This window comes from Lycorma delicatula, chromosome 2 (genome assembly GCF_047948215.1).
Source record: "Lycorma delicatula isolate Av1 chromosome 2, ASM4794821v1, whole genome shotgun sequence".
Classification (NCBI taxonomy): Eukaryota; Metazoa; Arthropoda; class Insecta; order Hemiptera; family Fulgoridae; genus Lycorma; species Lycorma delicatula.
In genome coordinates, this window is record NC_134456.1 from 131,163,099 (window position 1) to 131,179,110 (window position 16,012).

Here is a 16,012-nt window from a genome sequence, read left to right on the forward strand (position 1 = left end):
TTGCTAAATAGGAAAACAAGCCATCTAGTTCCGCCAAAACATCATGAGCCAATGGGGCAGAGCTGCCAGACCTGCCCTGGCTTGTGAAAACTCTTCAATGACAGGGTTCTTACCTTCCTGAGTGGTCACCCCTACATTCATTTCCAAACCATAATTGTCTGAACCAGTGTTTGAGGAGGTCGAAGAAAAAAGCTCTGGCCCCCTCCTCTGGTTAGGCTTTTTACTTACTTCTCTAAAATCGGTCATGTCGGAAATTCCCTGACCTAACAGTATACAAACAAAATGCTCACTGTGTTCCTTCTATCCAGAAATTTTGGTCACAAGCCCACAAGCATGACGACTACCTGCAGCGAGCCATGGGCAGCTGGATACCTTCTGTATTCTCCTGTCACTATTTACACCTGTTCACTACTACTGGATCATATACGTGAAATCAACATACAATTACAGAGATTATGGCCCCTGCTCTAAAAGAGCATGAGCAGGACTAAGGGTAAAGGCCCCTTCGCTTGTAACAGGGACTTACAGGAGTCGTTGCTACTCTTTTCGCCATGATGAGGCGGGTGCTCGAATAAACCTTGGTCCAAAACACTCTAAATCCCCGTGAAATGGAAATGAATAATCTAAACAATAAAGGCGCAAAACCATTTTAACAGTTCTCAGACAGCAAGATTATGGAACTGGGGAAGGTACACTCTCTACCACCAGCTCAAAAATAGTACTAAAAAAACTTTATACAACACTAATACTCGTGAACAAAGACCAAAGTATTTAGCTAAAGCACAAAAATTAACCTGGTACATCTGCAGTATAAAATCTACCCATAAACACAAAAATAAGACACTACAACATAATTTTAAAACCAGAAGCCACACATGCAGCAGCTCTTCCACCTGAATGAACAATCAAAGACTGTCAAACTCCAGAAAATCAAAGGAAGAATTGGAAGAACCGGTATCAACAAAAAGTATCAGAAAGATGGGCAGTGGTGGATAGTGACCAACAAAGTTGTGTATAAAGAGTTAGAACCCATCACTGATTCCACACATAAGAGGAGATTAGGATTCTATGGATGTATCATGATGATACAAGATTTGAGACTTCTGAAACAGCTGGTAGAGTACAATCTCGACTCTAAAACACCAACATAGGATACAAATAGATCAGAGAAATAAGAGGGGATCTGAAGGAAATTGCCTTACACCAGAAGACACCAAAGACAAGATAAAATTAAACTAAAAATCAGGGACAAAAACAACCGATTCACACTTATAAAAAAGAAACTCACAACATTAATATTTTCAAGAGCAGAAAGAGCATGGAGATCAGAATATATGAATAAGTACTAGGAGGACTGCAAGCCCTGAACAGCCCTTTTGAAGAGACTTGGATAATCCAACTAAAGTGATCCTATGTGGTCATAAAAGATGAAAAAAAAAAAGAAAGCAATTAGTTATGATTAACCTGAAAGCACTTGGAAATATACTTCAACAAGACTTTTCCAGGACTATAACCTAGCCATTTCCTCAGTGATACTGCATATAGTTCTGTTATTAATGGCATGTATCTAAAAAGTAATTCAGAGACTTGTTCTGTATGCATTCAAAAAGTATTTGGTCTACATTATTTTTGTTTACTGTGTTGTTTATGTAATATAGTGCAGTTATAACAATTAGATTTCTCAAATGCAGTTAGTTCACTACTCTTGCTTGCTATATATAAAGTTTTTGTTTTGTAATAAATATTTCTCAATGTATATCTTATTTTTGTATAGGTAATTCAGACTAGTTTATCTAACATTGTGTCCAGTGCTTGAGTATGTTTTTTATATGGTGTTATATGTTTTTATCTATGGTGATTGCATTTGGTTGCCCAATGTAGTATTCAATATAGTCAGTGCAGTTTATTCTTTGTATTCTTGTTATAAATTTTTTATTTAATATAAAATTTACAAATAAAATTTAATTAAAAAATTATATTACAAATCATTTTTTGACAAAAAAAAATTTTTAATAATGCAATAATCTTTTTTTCTGAAAATTGTATGTGAGTGTTTGTTATGTATGCTATGTAATTTTTTTTGTTACTGGATATTTTTGTGTTTTATTTTGTATAACATGTTGTCTCTAAGTGCAGGTGAATAGCCTTTAATGTAGTAGAGAATAATATACACAGATTTGCGTTAGGTAGGGTGATTATGTATATTGTAATGATTGTATCAGTTTTGCTGGTTTGTGTATACATTTTGAAAGTTTGCTGTCTTACTCCACTTTAGATTAGTAGCAAATTGAGTCATTTTCAGTGTTAATGCAACAGTGAGGAGAAAATATGATTTCTTTTTCTTGTGTTACTTTTGTGTAGGAGAGTATGATGAACTCAACATAAAACACATATTCTAGAATTTTGTTGTAAATTTGAATTCAAACAATGACTCGTTTTAAGACACTTCATAAAGTGTCTTTAAGTATTTGTTGTATCTTGTTTAAAGATACATCATTGTCCAACATAGAACACTATACATTCAAAGTAATTCAGTTTATATTTCTCAGAGTAGTTTGTTTATTGGGTAGTGATTAGTTTTGTCTTTGTTCTGAAGGCTGCACTGAATTCATATTTTTTAATTTGTAAGCTACTTTCTCAGTTATTACTTATGCATGTTAATGTGGTATATTTTTTGAGTTTATGTTTAGCTTTATTTTTATTTATTTTATGCAGGAATGAGTTGTAAGTGTGTTATATTCATTTCTAAATTCAAAGTGTTTTATAGCATTAAAGTTTTCAAAGTATCCTTTGGGTTGTATAGATGAGTTAAACAGTCTGTATATGCTTTGATGGTTTGTTGTGATGATGAGAATAACAAAAGTTTATTTCTTTCCAGTGCTTATAATCAACTAATAATTTTAATTTATGTTGTACGTATGTAGGATAATAATTTTTTCCTCATGAGGAGAGAGATTGTATAATGTATTTAATGGATTATTTACCTTAGTAAGGGGTACACTAATTTATTGCTTTATGCTGCCTGACAAAATCTTATGGCCGACATGTTTGAGGTATGATTGTCACTAGTCTGAGTTGCTTTCTCTGAAAGTGCCACCAATATTGTTCATTGCTATAATGAATAAAATGAAGAATCATTTGTAGGAATGAATATCATATCCATTTCAGCAGCCTTGGCATACTTGACACAGTTTATTTGACTTTATGATGAAGATAACAATAAACCATTTCATTGGTCGCTTTACTTAGTAATTCTGTGATGGAATGCTTGTTATTTTTAATGGCACAGTCAAAATGACATTCTTTGAAGTGACTTTGTCTTTGTCAAGTGACCTACAACCATTATGATTATGGCAATTAACAAACACAAAATGGTAATGAATACTGTCTGGATATGCCTGGGTGAGATAAGGTGTATCATCAATAGATCTGTAACAATATGTTTCTTGTGGGAATATTGTTGTTTGTAAGAATGTATGATTGTTATTTGTTGGACAACATATCAGAAAAAAATTTCTGTTAGTGTTGCCTAATAATAGGCACTAACCATAATAGGTATGTGTATTTATTACACTAAATATTATACATTATTGTCAGGTAGTGGATAATGTTTCTGTTAAAATTATGTGTATTTAATATTAATCATCGTATTATAAGTAATAAATGCTTATTGTTAAAAAATTACTACTATTATTAAAAATGATTAATTACGCTGATCCACAATGATTTTGTTAAACGAGATTCAATAATTGATTCTAATAGTATTTTTCATGCTGATTTCAAATATGAAATATTCATAGCTTTGTTTTTTTGTAACTACTATTCTTATTTTCAGGTAGTATCATGCATGAATTCCATAAGCATAGCATTTTGTGAACGTATTTTATTATATTATTTAATTATTAGAGTCCCTTAATTGTTGCTACATTGATTTGTTAGACATTAGTCATCATGTTTATTATTTACACACTAATTAAAATGAAGAAGAATGTGATTGACTCTTCCTATATTCATCTTACCAGCATATCATCCACTCATTAGTTATTTCTCTCATTATTATATTTACTTATAAACTGTCATGCAGAGAAAATTTTTAATTCTCATTCAAGTGCGAGATCTTGTGTATATAATATTCAGTCTTGTAACTGGCTTTCATATTTGTGGGTATATGTTGTTCAGTAAGAGTGCATGTTTATTAAATTAGTGTTTAGAAAGTGTTTATTTTTAAACAATATCAGTTACTGTCATGTATTAACAATGCCTTGCAGTTGCATTAATCATCCAAACAATTTCTGCTACATCTGTGGTGAGATAATGTTGAAGTCTCAGAAAATAAATATAACTCCACTGATAAAAAAAGTTGTATGAACTGTATTTTGGATGTAAATTATGTGATCAGGACAAATTATCAAATTCATCTGAATTTTAGTTTTTCCCTAAAAATGTTTTTTTTCCAATTTTTTTTACTGGCTCCTCATATTTGCTGTGCTTCTTGTGTAACATTGTTGACTGGTTGGCTAAATGATCTCATAACATACAATTTGCAATTCCAATGGTTTGGAGAGAATTAAAGGATCACAACAGAGACTGTTATTTTTGTGTAATAAAGATATCTTGGATAACAGCTAAAACTAGACATACTGTTAAATACCCTGATATTCCTTTTGCCATGTGGCCAGTACCACATAGCTAAGAGTTTAAAATTCCAGTACCTCCAGAAACATGGAACTTAGATGAAGATGCAAATGTTGAATCTTGTGCTGACTTATCAGGCATATTCATAAAGAAAGATATCCAAACCTTTTAGAAAATAGATATACTGAACCCCATTTAATTAATCAGTCAGAATTAAATGATCTGGTTTATGATCTACATTTATCAAAGAATCAAGCAGAAATACTGGCATCAAGACTGAAAGAATGGCATCTTTGACAACCCATCACTAAAGTGCTTTCCGTGCCAGACTGTCAGAATTTGAACATTTCTTCTTTCAGTATGAAAACTTAGTATACTGTAATAAACTTGTCTACTGTAATAAAACTTAGTATACTGTAACTTAGTATACTGTTGACTCTTTACTGTAAGCTTTGAGACATCTCCTGATGAATGGAGACTTTTTATTGACTTGTCAAAGTTTATTTTGAAAGCTGTTCTACTTCACATTGGAAACAAATATCCATCAATACCATTAACATACACAATTCACATGACGGTTTCGTATGAAAATATGAAACTTGTATTGAGCAAGATTCAGAATGAGATATATTTATGGCATATTTGTGGAGATCTGAACATAACATAGTGCTTTTACTTGGACTGCAACCTTGATACACTAAGTTCTGTTGCTTTTTGTGCGAGTGGGACAGCAGGGATAGGAAAAAACATTACATAAAAGAACAGTGGTCAAAGAAAGAGGTACTGACTGTAGGAGAGAAGATGTTATTAGTCAGGCATTAGTAAAACCAAAAATAGTTTATCTTCTGCCACTACACATTAAGCTAGGTTTATTCAGAAATTTTTTTAAGGTAATGGATCATAATGTTGTAGGGTTTCTAGTTTCTAAAAAACAAATTCCCAATATAAGCGATGCTAAAATAAAGGAAGGTATATTTGTTAGACCGCAGATACGAAAACTAATGAGTGACCCAGCGTTTGAAGGATGTTTGAATGACTTGGAGGTTATGGCATGAAAATAATGTCAAAATGTGGTAAACTTCCTTGGAAAACATAAGACCAGTAACTCAGAGAACTTATGAGTAAACTCCTTCAAAACTGCAAAGAACTTGTGTATAACATGTCTCTCAAAATTCAATTCTTCCATTCACATTTGGATTTTTTCCCTAACAATCCAACTAACAATATGAACTTAGAGAACACTTTCAACAGGAGATATCTACAATAAAAACATGATACCAGGGAAAATGGAACCCAAAAATGTTAGCTGAGTACTGTTGGAATCTAAAGAGGGATAAGGGATAATTATATTATATCTAAAGAGGGATAATTATATTATATCTAAAGCAAATTAGAACAGAAAATCCAAAAGAAATAGATTTTTGGTGAATACAAATGCAATTAATATATCATCATGTTACATTCATCATACACTTTTTTGGTTTCAAAAGAAATTTCAATTACAAAATAACAATTACAGCATAAAAAATGCTCACTCTAATTTAGCAAACAAAAAATTTAATTTTGTTGGCCAGTGTTATTAAAAAAAGGTCCTTAATACTGATGCATAACTATGTAATGTTTAAAAAGTAAGCAAGAAGATTTTACTATTTTTATTTCTGATTTGTAAGTAATATTGTTGGTTGATAAATCTTGAGATTACATCTACAAATTTTGATCAGTTAAAGACTTTTAAAATGATTATTTATTAATTTTCTTTTAAATAAATATCTGAAATGAATTAACATCTTTAGTTTCATATAATTCAATTTTCTAAGTTATAATATCCACTTTAGTAATCATTATATAATATTTATTTAAGCTCTTAAATTGATAAGTTTCATTCAATTTTTAAAAAAACAATTTTTTTTTATTATTGTTTTAAATAAAAATTTTAAAGTCATGGAACAAAATGGTTTTGTCACATGGTAATATCAAGATGAGAGCGATGATAAATTTTAACTAAACAGAAGGGCCAAAAAAAAGAGAGGGGATGATCATTTACTACATTCTGAATCATCAAAAGTAATTTACTGAGATTTATGATTCCAGTCAATCTGAGTAATACACAGATATTGCAGGATTTCAGGGTAAACTACCTATAGTCATTTCTATAGACAAGAGGCTTTATGTCCATCTTGCTGAACAATTTAGAACCTACACACTAAGTGCATTTAACAACTAACGGAAATTTATCATTAATGGTTTTTATCATTAATTAATTACTAATTAAATGTTTATTAGTGGAATGAAATTGTTATATTTACTACATCTAAATGTTTACTACATTCAGCATTAGAGTTCTAGTAAAGAAAGGAGTGATTCTTTCATTTACAGAACCTGAGCCAGTTTGTATAAATTCAGCTACACATGAAATTACAAATTTTAAATGTGCTTATAATAAGCGATTTAAGAGCTGGCTTAAATATCCTGGATAAAGTTGGGGTAAGAAGCTAATTTACATATCTAACATAAGCCCCTTATGAATTCTTTAATTTGATTGAATAGGGGTTCCCTGATGATAATCCTATTTTACCTTATTGAACCTGGCCATTTTTGGCTATCAGTTTATAATGACAATTACTCCAAGTAAATGAGCCACTTAGAATTTTCACAATGTAGAATTTAAAATCACTCTCCAGGAACTATATAAAACATTATTCTTGAATTTCAAGTTCTTAGAGGAAATGTTTTCAACTCTTTGAGAGCAGTTTTTGAGAAGAATGGAATTCCTGAATTTGATGGAAAGGTTGTGCAACTCAAAGAGTGTACAACAGGTATTAAAACTTAACTGCACTGAGGTTCATTCACTCTCTTTTTCAATAAATAAACATTAAATACAATCTATTAACTGCCTAAAAACTTTTTAAAATCATTAAAGGAGAATGATACACATAGGCCAGAATTTTATACAATGGTTAAGAAACAGAGGTTTTAAAATTAAATTTTGAACAGTAAAACATATCCGAGAGCAGCAACTGATTCTAACAATGAAATTTAGTTTAAGTTTAAAAAAAACAATGTAAAAAAGAGAACAGAGTAAGACACAGAAAGATTGAAAGAGAAAGATATGGTGTTAAAATTTGCAGAAAACATAGGTTCAGAACTAGAAGTAAGTGAAAATAAATAAATTTGAAAAAACAAATATTTAAGTTATTCCATTAGGTAGAATTGTGAAAATAGAAAAATTTACATTAATTATAAACTTATAAAAGTTATAAATATATTTGAATGGGTAAATAAATGCAGGATTTTATGAAAATAATATAATAATATAATTATTATATACTAAGAAAATTTGTATACTTTTGACATTCAAACAGTCATGACTGTGTAATTATTTTAATTTTTGACTTATTATATATATTATTTTTATCTCCTGATGATGATTTGTAATAAACCGAAAGATCTCAAGAAAACACATAATTTTTGCTGATAAGAAAATAATAACTTTCTACTAAGAAAATAATTACAGGTAGATATAAATTTTAAGAAGTTTAGATGGAAAACTTGAGAAAAAAGACAAAGGTAACTAATAGATTTCAAGAATAAATAGAAACTCTATACAAAGGGAAAATTAATTTTACTAGGCGGTAAAAGAAATTGGTGAATTTCAGGATAGACTCCATTCAATGATCTAAATTTTACAGAGTTCTGAAAAGTTTAAAAAGAATAATGTAAAATTAAAGAACTGAAATACCATCTGACTTGTGGTGATATGTCAGAGATGTAGGACTGAATAGGCTGTACTCATTAGAATATAAAAATGTGATTAGAGAAATACCTTCAGATCTCAAAAAAGAAATTATTTTAACCATACCAAAGAAAGCAGATGCAGATAAGAAAACATGTGAACTGCAAGTCATGCTTCCTAAACTATAATTAATATAAGACTACAATGAGAGATTAACTAGATGAAGACAAACTTGATTTCAGAAAAAGAATAGAAACAAAAAATATAAATTTAGCTTTCAGTTTAATTATTTAAGAAGTTAGGTAGAAGAATAATCAAAAACACAACATCTGTGAACTTTGAAAAAGGATTTAATAATTAATGTAAAAAGCATTAAAAATTTTAAGAAAAATAATTGACATAAAAATCATTAAGAAAAAAGTTTACTAATACCAGAAATAAATTTAGTTATTACAAATAAGAATCTTAAAACTGTTTAAATGGTGATTATATTTTGTGATAATTAGAAGATAAGCAAGAAAAACAAAGAATCAATGTTTTTGAAAGGAGGATGTTGAAACTGAAGTAGGCTGACAGAGAACAAAATAAAGAGGTTTTAAGATGAGCAGGAGTAGAGGGGAAAAATTTGTAGTAGAACATCTTGTAAGATGCAAGGCTAAAGAAACAAATGTTAAAGTATACATGTTCAATGAAATTGATTTTAGAAGGAAGTGTATAGGGTAAATATTTAAAGAAAGGTGAAAAGAAAATATATAAATTAGATAATTTTTAATGAAGATGTAATTTTTTAGTCTAACTTTCATGTATATGTTAAAATATTTTTTTGTACATTCTTTTTAAAATGTCTGATTTTTTAAAACTGTTCAGTTATGAATAAATGTTTTTATTTTCTTGTATGAATAAAGGAAGTATTGTGATTACAAAAAAAAAAGTTGGTTTCCAGATTTCAACGGAAATACTCATTTTGACCATCCTTGAATCCATTTTGACTAATTTCAGTGTGACATCTGTACGTACGTATGTATCTCGCATAATTCAAAAACGATTGGCCATAGAATGTAGAAATTTTGGACTGTTGTAACATCTAGTTATGCACATCCTCTTTTGATTGCAATCAACTATACCAAAAGTATCGAAAAAAGCCCAAAATTCAAAAAAATTTGGATTTGGGACTTTTTCTTAACTGCAGTAATAAGCCTTCATTGAGAGCTTTTCAACAATATATCATAAGTGGTACATATTTTCATTGGTTCCCGAGTTATAGCCAAATAAAATTTTAATTAATGAAATATTAGGATCTTAGAGGAAGGCACGCACATCAGTTTGAATCAGATTTCATCTTTTTTTTTTTTTTTAATTTAAATATATTGATTTATTACTAATTACTAACCTCTCATTGTAAAAAAAAAAAAAAATATGATGAATAATAATTCAATAACAAGAAAAAAAAATAGATCTTTTTTATAAAATAGGATTTTATGTACTTTTCATTTTAAAAAAAAATGTGTAAATGTAATTTAATAGGCTTAAAATGAAGAAGTGTTGCGGAAATTTATGAAGAGAGAAGCATTTTGAAAAATATAGTTATAAAAAGGGACAGACTTATAGCCCACATATTAAGGTATCCTGGAATAGTCGCTTTAATATTGGAAGGACATGTGGATGGAAAAAAATGTGCAGGTAGGCAATGTTAGGTATATGTAAAACAAATTGTTAGAGATGTAGGATGTAGGGGTACATCAAAATTAAACTAGGTAGGGAATCTTGGAGAGCTGCATCAAACCAGTCAAGTGACTGAAAACAAAAAAAAAACAAAAAAAGGCATACAAGGATGTCATGTGTTGTCCACATCAGATTTTTTTCATTAAAGAACTATTTTTCCTCTTGATTAGGCAATCTAAATAAGACAAAAAAATTAAAGGCATCTTATCACTGAATAATGGGGTACTATACCTAGATCAATAGTTTCATTTTGTAGTAACAATATCAAAAAATTAGTCCTAAATGAATATTTCCTTAAACAAACATTTGGAAAAGGTTATAAGGCTAAAATAGCCTTATATTTTGATTATTGTTAATCATTCATAAAAAATTTTAACTAGATATGTTAAATATTGCAGGAAAATTTATATCTGATTAATGAAACATTGTGCTGAAAAACATTTAATTTTCTGAAAAATAATATTTGAATAAATTAACAGGTAAATACTTCAAATTGCATATATACCTGTAAATAGGTACTGCTTACTTTTGAAACACTAGTGAATTTGCAAATAAATTGAGTACCATAAAAATATTTTTCTAATTTAAAATTTTTATAATGAGAAAGATTTATTTAATACATTTTTTAAATTAACAATATATGACAGAGATGAGAGTTTAATTAATTTCACATTCTTCGTAATACAAATTACTTATTAAGTAATTTTGATAACTAATCTTACTTAGAAATTAATTCAATGTCAAATTGCAACCAATTACAATTTTACCTGTAATGTAATTTTTTGTAGTTCATGATTATGACGTGTAGTTGCAATTACATGTGCCCCTTTGATGGCTTTTTCTGGTGTCAGACACTCTATCAATCTAGTTTTGGCTTTATCACAGACTGTTTTAGCCAATTCTAACAACATTGGTGAAACTGGTAAAGACTAGAAAAAAATAATGGTAAATAACTGACATTTTTTTGTTTTAAAACATTGATTTTGTATCTTTGAAAGTATATTATACCTAGATAAAAAAATGTAAGGAGCATCAATAAGGTCAGAAGAAAAATTCAATTAAAAACAATTTTAAAATTGTTTTATAAAAATAATTTTAAGATTATTTTTATTAGTGATTTTACATTTTTCTAGTACATTCCAATTGGCCGGCCTCTGTGGCACGTCAGGCATGGCGTTTTCACACACTACTTTCATTCATCTCATCCTCTGAAGCAATACCTAACAGTCGTCCTGAAGAATATTATAATTGATTTAATTCTCATGTTTTAATTCCAAGCAACTATTGCATCCATCATCATGATTTATTTATTTCTTATAATATAAAATTTTATCTCTCCATAGAGATTTTACTTTCTGTTATAACATTGATTACATCATGATCTAGTAATACACAACCCCCCAGTGGGTAAATTCAAGGTGACAAATAGCACTCTAATATTTTCTTTATTATTATAATAAGGGTATAATAGCTGTCATATAAATAATATGTTGATCTGTTTAATTATTATTTAATCTGTTTAAACATTAATTAACCTGTTTTATTTTGACTGTAAAAACACTAATTATAATCTACAAAGCAATATAGACAGTTACTTACTGATTCATAAAACTATTAGATACAGAATAATTATTCTATATTTAAAAATAAAATTCTCATTTAACTGCTTTCGTTAAATATTAGCTGCCCATGTATGTAATTAAATTTATTTTTTACTTTCTACAACTGGAAAATCTTGGTTTTACAGTCAGTAACCTCTCCTGTAATTAATTGTTTCTTTACCTTATCAACATCTTCTACAACCAGTATTCTACCCCAACCTCAAATTTTTCTTTTAGTTCTTTATTACTTCCTCTGTTAGCAGTGTGCTTCATCCTTGTCACATGTTTTTTTTACTACTTCAGATGTCTTCTTTGGCTTTAGTTGTAGCAGTCTTGTTCTTGTAAGAGTTGTAAATAACTATTCTTCTTGTATTCCTATTCTACTTGAAACATAAAATGCTATTTGACGATTTAAAAATTCATTGACAAGAGAATTATTTATTGTTAATGTAAAAGAAAATCTTATTTGAAATAAAATGGTAGAAGACATTTTTAATGGTTCAGTTACTTATAAAAATGACAATGAAAAAACATATTAAGAACCTTACTCATAAGCTTAAGTATTTTACATAGTACTTACTATATAGCTCTAACAATAGAACACATTCAAATTAAACTTTAATTCATTTAGACAATGTAATTTTCTGCCAGAGTAATAAAATAGTGGGTCAGTGTAATAAAGTTCAGTAGAAAATTTATAATAAATGGCTGATTTGTAAATAAAACAGTTTTATTATACTGTATTGTGACTTTTTTCTATGAACCTTGGTTTTTACTTTAATTGAAACCAAATTTCTTAAACTAGTATTTATTTTTTTATTAACGTTATTTTCATGAAATGAATTTTCTTAGAATTACATTCTCTCAAAATGTGTTCAACTGCAATTAAAAAAAAATTATTTTATGCCAAGCCTGAAAAATTATGTCGTCTGACTTGAATTTTAGTTGTACATCCCTTAACTTAAAAAAAAAAAAAAAAAAAATTAGATGTTCAATATTGGGAACAATTTTCTTGAACAAATAACATGTGCGCGCACACACACACACGCATATATAAACATTTTACTATAATTAGTGCCCAAAAAATTTGATCATTGATCATTATTAAATTTTATGATCAATTCTATTGATAATTTTTTAATTTGTGAATTTATAGAAAGAAATAAGTAGCTGATGTTTTGCTCATGTGTTATTTACTATTAGTTACATTTTTCCATTAATGGGAGCCATTCATGGTAATCATTATCTTCATTTTCATTTATCTCTCTTACAATTAAATGTAAGTTTATTTTCTTACCACAAAAAATTGACTGATCATTGATATTGATCAAGACAATATAAAAATGACCTTCCTATATCACCAATTTCTCAGAAATTATTTTTGGTAACTTGAAATTCTTACAGACAGACAATTTCAAAAGTTTTTCATTCTAATCATTTTTTAAACAATTTAAAATTATTTTTTAGTTATTTATTTTTTTTAATTACAGGCTTTTTCAATAGGAGATTTTCAGTTTTTAAGAATAAAGAGGGAATTAAGGGGACTTTTTGAATATTACATTGCAACTAGAATTATATTTTTACAAATTAATCAAAAATAAAATATTTTCTATTTAATATACTGTTTTTATTTACTTATTTAATCTTTTTTTTTTTTGCTTACTGCTATGATTTTTTGTAATACCAATAGATGACAAAATATTTTATTTACTTACAGGGTCATCAGAGCAACTATACTGTACAGTAATGTTAAACTTAGGAAGAATTAACATGAATGAATTAAGAATAGGTCCTCCAGGTCCTACCCATCCAAATATTATATTATCAAGGCTGCCAAAATGTTCTTCAATAGTTAAAAGATTTGCAAATGCTTGCAGTGGTTGGTGCCTGCTGCAAGTACAATGAATAACTGGTATATCACATCCAACTGACATTGCATGGGTATCGTGGCAGAAATCTCCTTCAATCAATATTATATCACTGAACTTTGATAACATTCTGAGAAATAAAAATTTAATAGTTTATTAACAATAACAAAGAAAAAAAATTACTTAAAGTAAAAAATTCTTTTTAATAAATGAATTAAAAATCTTTCTGCATCTAATTTTCATATTAGCGTTTTTATTTTATTGATAGTCAGTTATATAGACAATTTTATGATTATAAAATAGTTATTTTTACCTCTTTAATATAAGGGGTAGCTCACATACTGACACTGAAACGTAACAGGAGAACAAAATGTCCGTAAGTGACAGGTGCTGCTATTACTACTAACATTCCATAGCTATTTACTATGCCTTCTCATTTTCTGTTAGTTATCTTTATTAGTCAAATACGCTTTGTCGACAGGTGTAAAACAACGTGATCGAATTTCTAACACTGGAAAAAGTGAGATAATGCTAGTAATATTCATCATCATGATTAAACTGTTAATAGAAGTATTGTGAGCAGGTTGGCAATATAATTTCATGTATCAGAAGTTAGTAAAACTTATGTTGAGGAAGAACCTCACAAGGGTTGACCGGTTTGTATGAGAAGCACCTAAAGAAGATGGATGAATTGATTCAAAGTGACCGTAACAACGTGCAACAACAGTTAACAGATCGTCACCCAGATCTGTTTGTATTGAAAGAATGAGTAGGATACATTACTGCACAACTGGATACCACAAAATATTTTTGCATAGATGGCATGCCAACTTGCAAAAAAGAACAAGCAAGAAAAGGAATGTTGTAAAAAAGCTTCTGAAATGTTATTGTGATGGAGGAGACGACTTCCTTTTCAGTATTGATAAGGGAGATGAAATTTGGGTGCATTTTATGACCTAGAAGAAGCATGGAGTACCAGCAATATGGATCACCACAATCAAAAAATTTCAGAACAACCCTTTGCAAAAAAATTATTTTGAGAATTTTCAGGGATTCCAAACACCTGTATTTGACTGATTACCTTGAAGTTGGGTCTACTGTAAATTCTGTGCAATGCATAGAAATATTAAAAGACCTTAGGAGTCAGGTGTGATTGTGTTCAATAATCAATGGAACTGATAATTCTGCAACCACACATCGACCACACATCTTGTGCAATGGCCGAAGCTCTTGTAAAGTAGAAATTTGATCCTATTCCACACTCAGTATAATCACTTGATTTGGCGCCTTGCAATTTTCACGCGATTAAATTTTCTGCAATTTTCAATTCTCACCACAATTAAAGAGGGATATTAAGGGTATCCATATAATCATGAATGATAAGCAAAAGGAAGCAAAGAAATTATGAATCAAGGAAAGATCACCAGCATTCTTCATCGATGGAATGAGAAAACAGGTTCATCAATGGAAAAATGTGTAGCTGTAATTGGTGACTATGTAAAAAAAAAATAAATGTAAGTTTTTGAAACAAATGAAATGTACTTTATGCAATATTTGTCTCATCTGACTATTATCTCTTTTCATTTGTGAGTTATGAATGACTGAACATTACATTTTAGCCACCTCTCCTGTATTGAGTAATTACATACTATTTTCCTAATGATACACATAATTCAAGGTAATACCTTATGCAGATATCAACCACGTGCAAAAAATAATGTAATTATTTTTTACTTAGATTTAACAATATGAAGGCTTATTGCCTTTGTATTACAGTTTGCTTGTTCTCATCAAATATGTCTGAAATTAGTAACTGTTTAAAAGGCTCTGCGATTTTAATGTTTTATTATAATTTTATGGATGGATTTATTAGCATTCCATATCCGTTTGTACCAGCGTTCTCAAACCCATTTTTGGGTCCGACCGCGGGAGGCTAGGCTTTTAAAGCCTGTCCTCCCAACGTAATTCCCCTTCAGACCGTCCGAAAGGACTGAAGTCCTTTCGGTGCTAACGCTTCATAGGCTAGCAGGAATACACCACAACGAGGCACTAATAAAATTTAACACATCACCATTTTTAAAAATCTAATTTTGTCAAAATTTATTACAAGGGTCATTCAATAATTAAAGACAAATTGCTTTAGAGTTAAATAGTTTGTTTATTCAGTGTGACATTTTATTGTTCACTATCTAGAAAATCAATAAAACAGAGCCTTTTGCATTTCAAAAGATTGTCATCATGATTTTACTGCTGATGGTAGGGTTCAACATTTTTCTTGACAGGTGAACATGTGTGCTTCTATTCCATGCTCTGTCTTTTTGGTTCCAGTTTATACTAGTGAATCCATATCTTATCACAGCTTAGAATACTGACAAAAAAAGCATTAATATCTTTGTCTTACTGATAGAATTGTTTCAGCTTTGTGCATATGCAAAGTCTTGTTTCCTTATGGT

General features: G+C 29.3%; 1 protein-coding gene across 1 annotated transcript in view; it reads right to left on the bottom strand.

The window, feature by feature from the left end:
• The window catches only part of LOC142319952 (ornithine transcarbamylase, mitochondrial-like), a 46,788-nt gene that overhangs the window by 10,691 nt on the left and 20,085 nt on the right, over positions 1 to 16,012 (bottom strand). Inside the window, exons 3-4 of the mRNA XM_075357629.1 lie at positions 13,407 to 13,689; positions 10,858 to 11,019 (exon numbers count right to left, since the gene is read on the bottom strand). Coding sequence (XP_075213744.1) covers positions 10,858 to 11,019; positions 13,407 to 13,689 — 445 coding nt within the window. The remainder of the gene's footprint in view (positions 1 to 10,857; positions 11,020 to 13,406; positions 13,690 to 16,012) is intronic.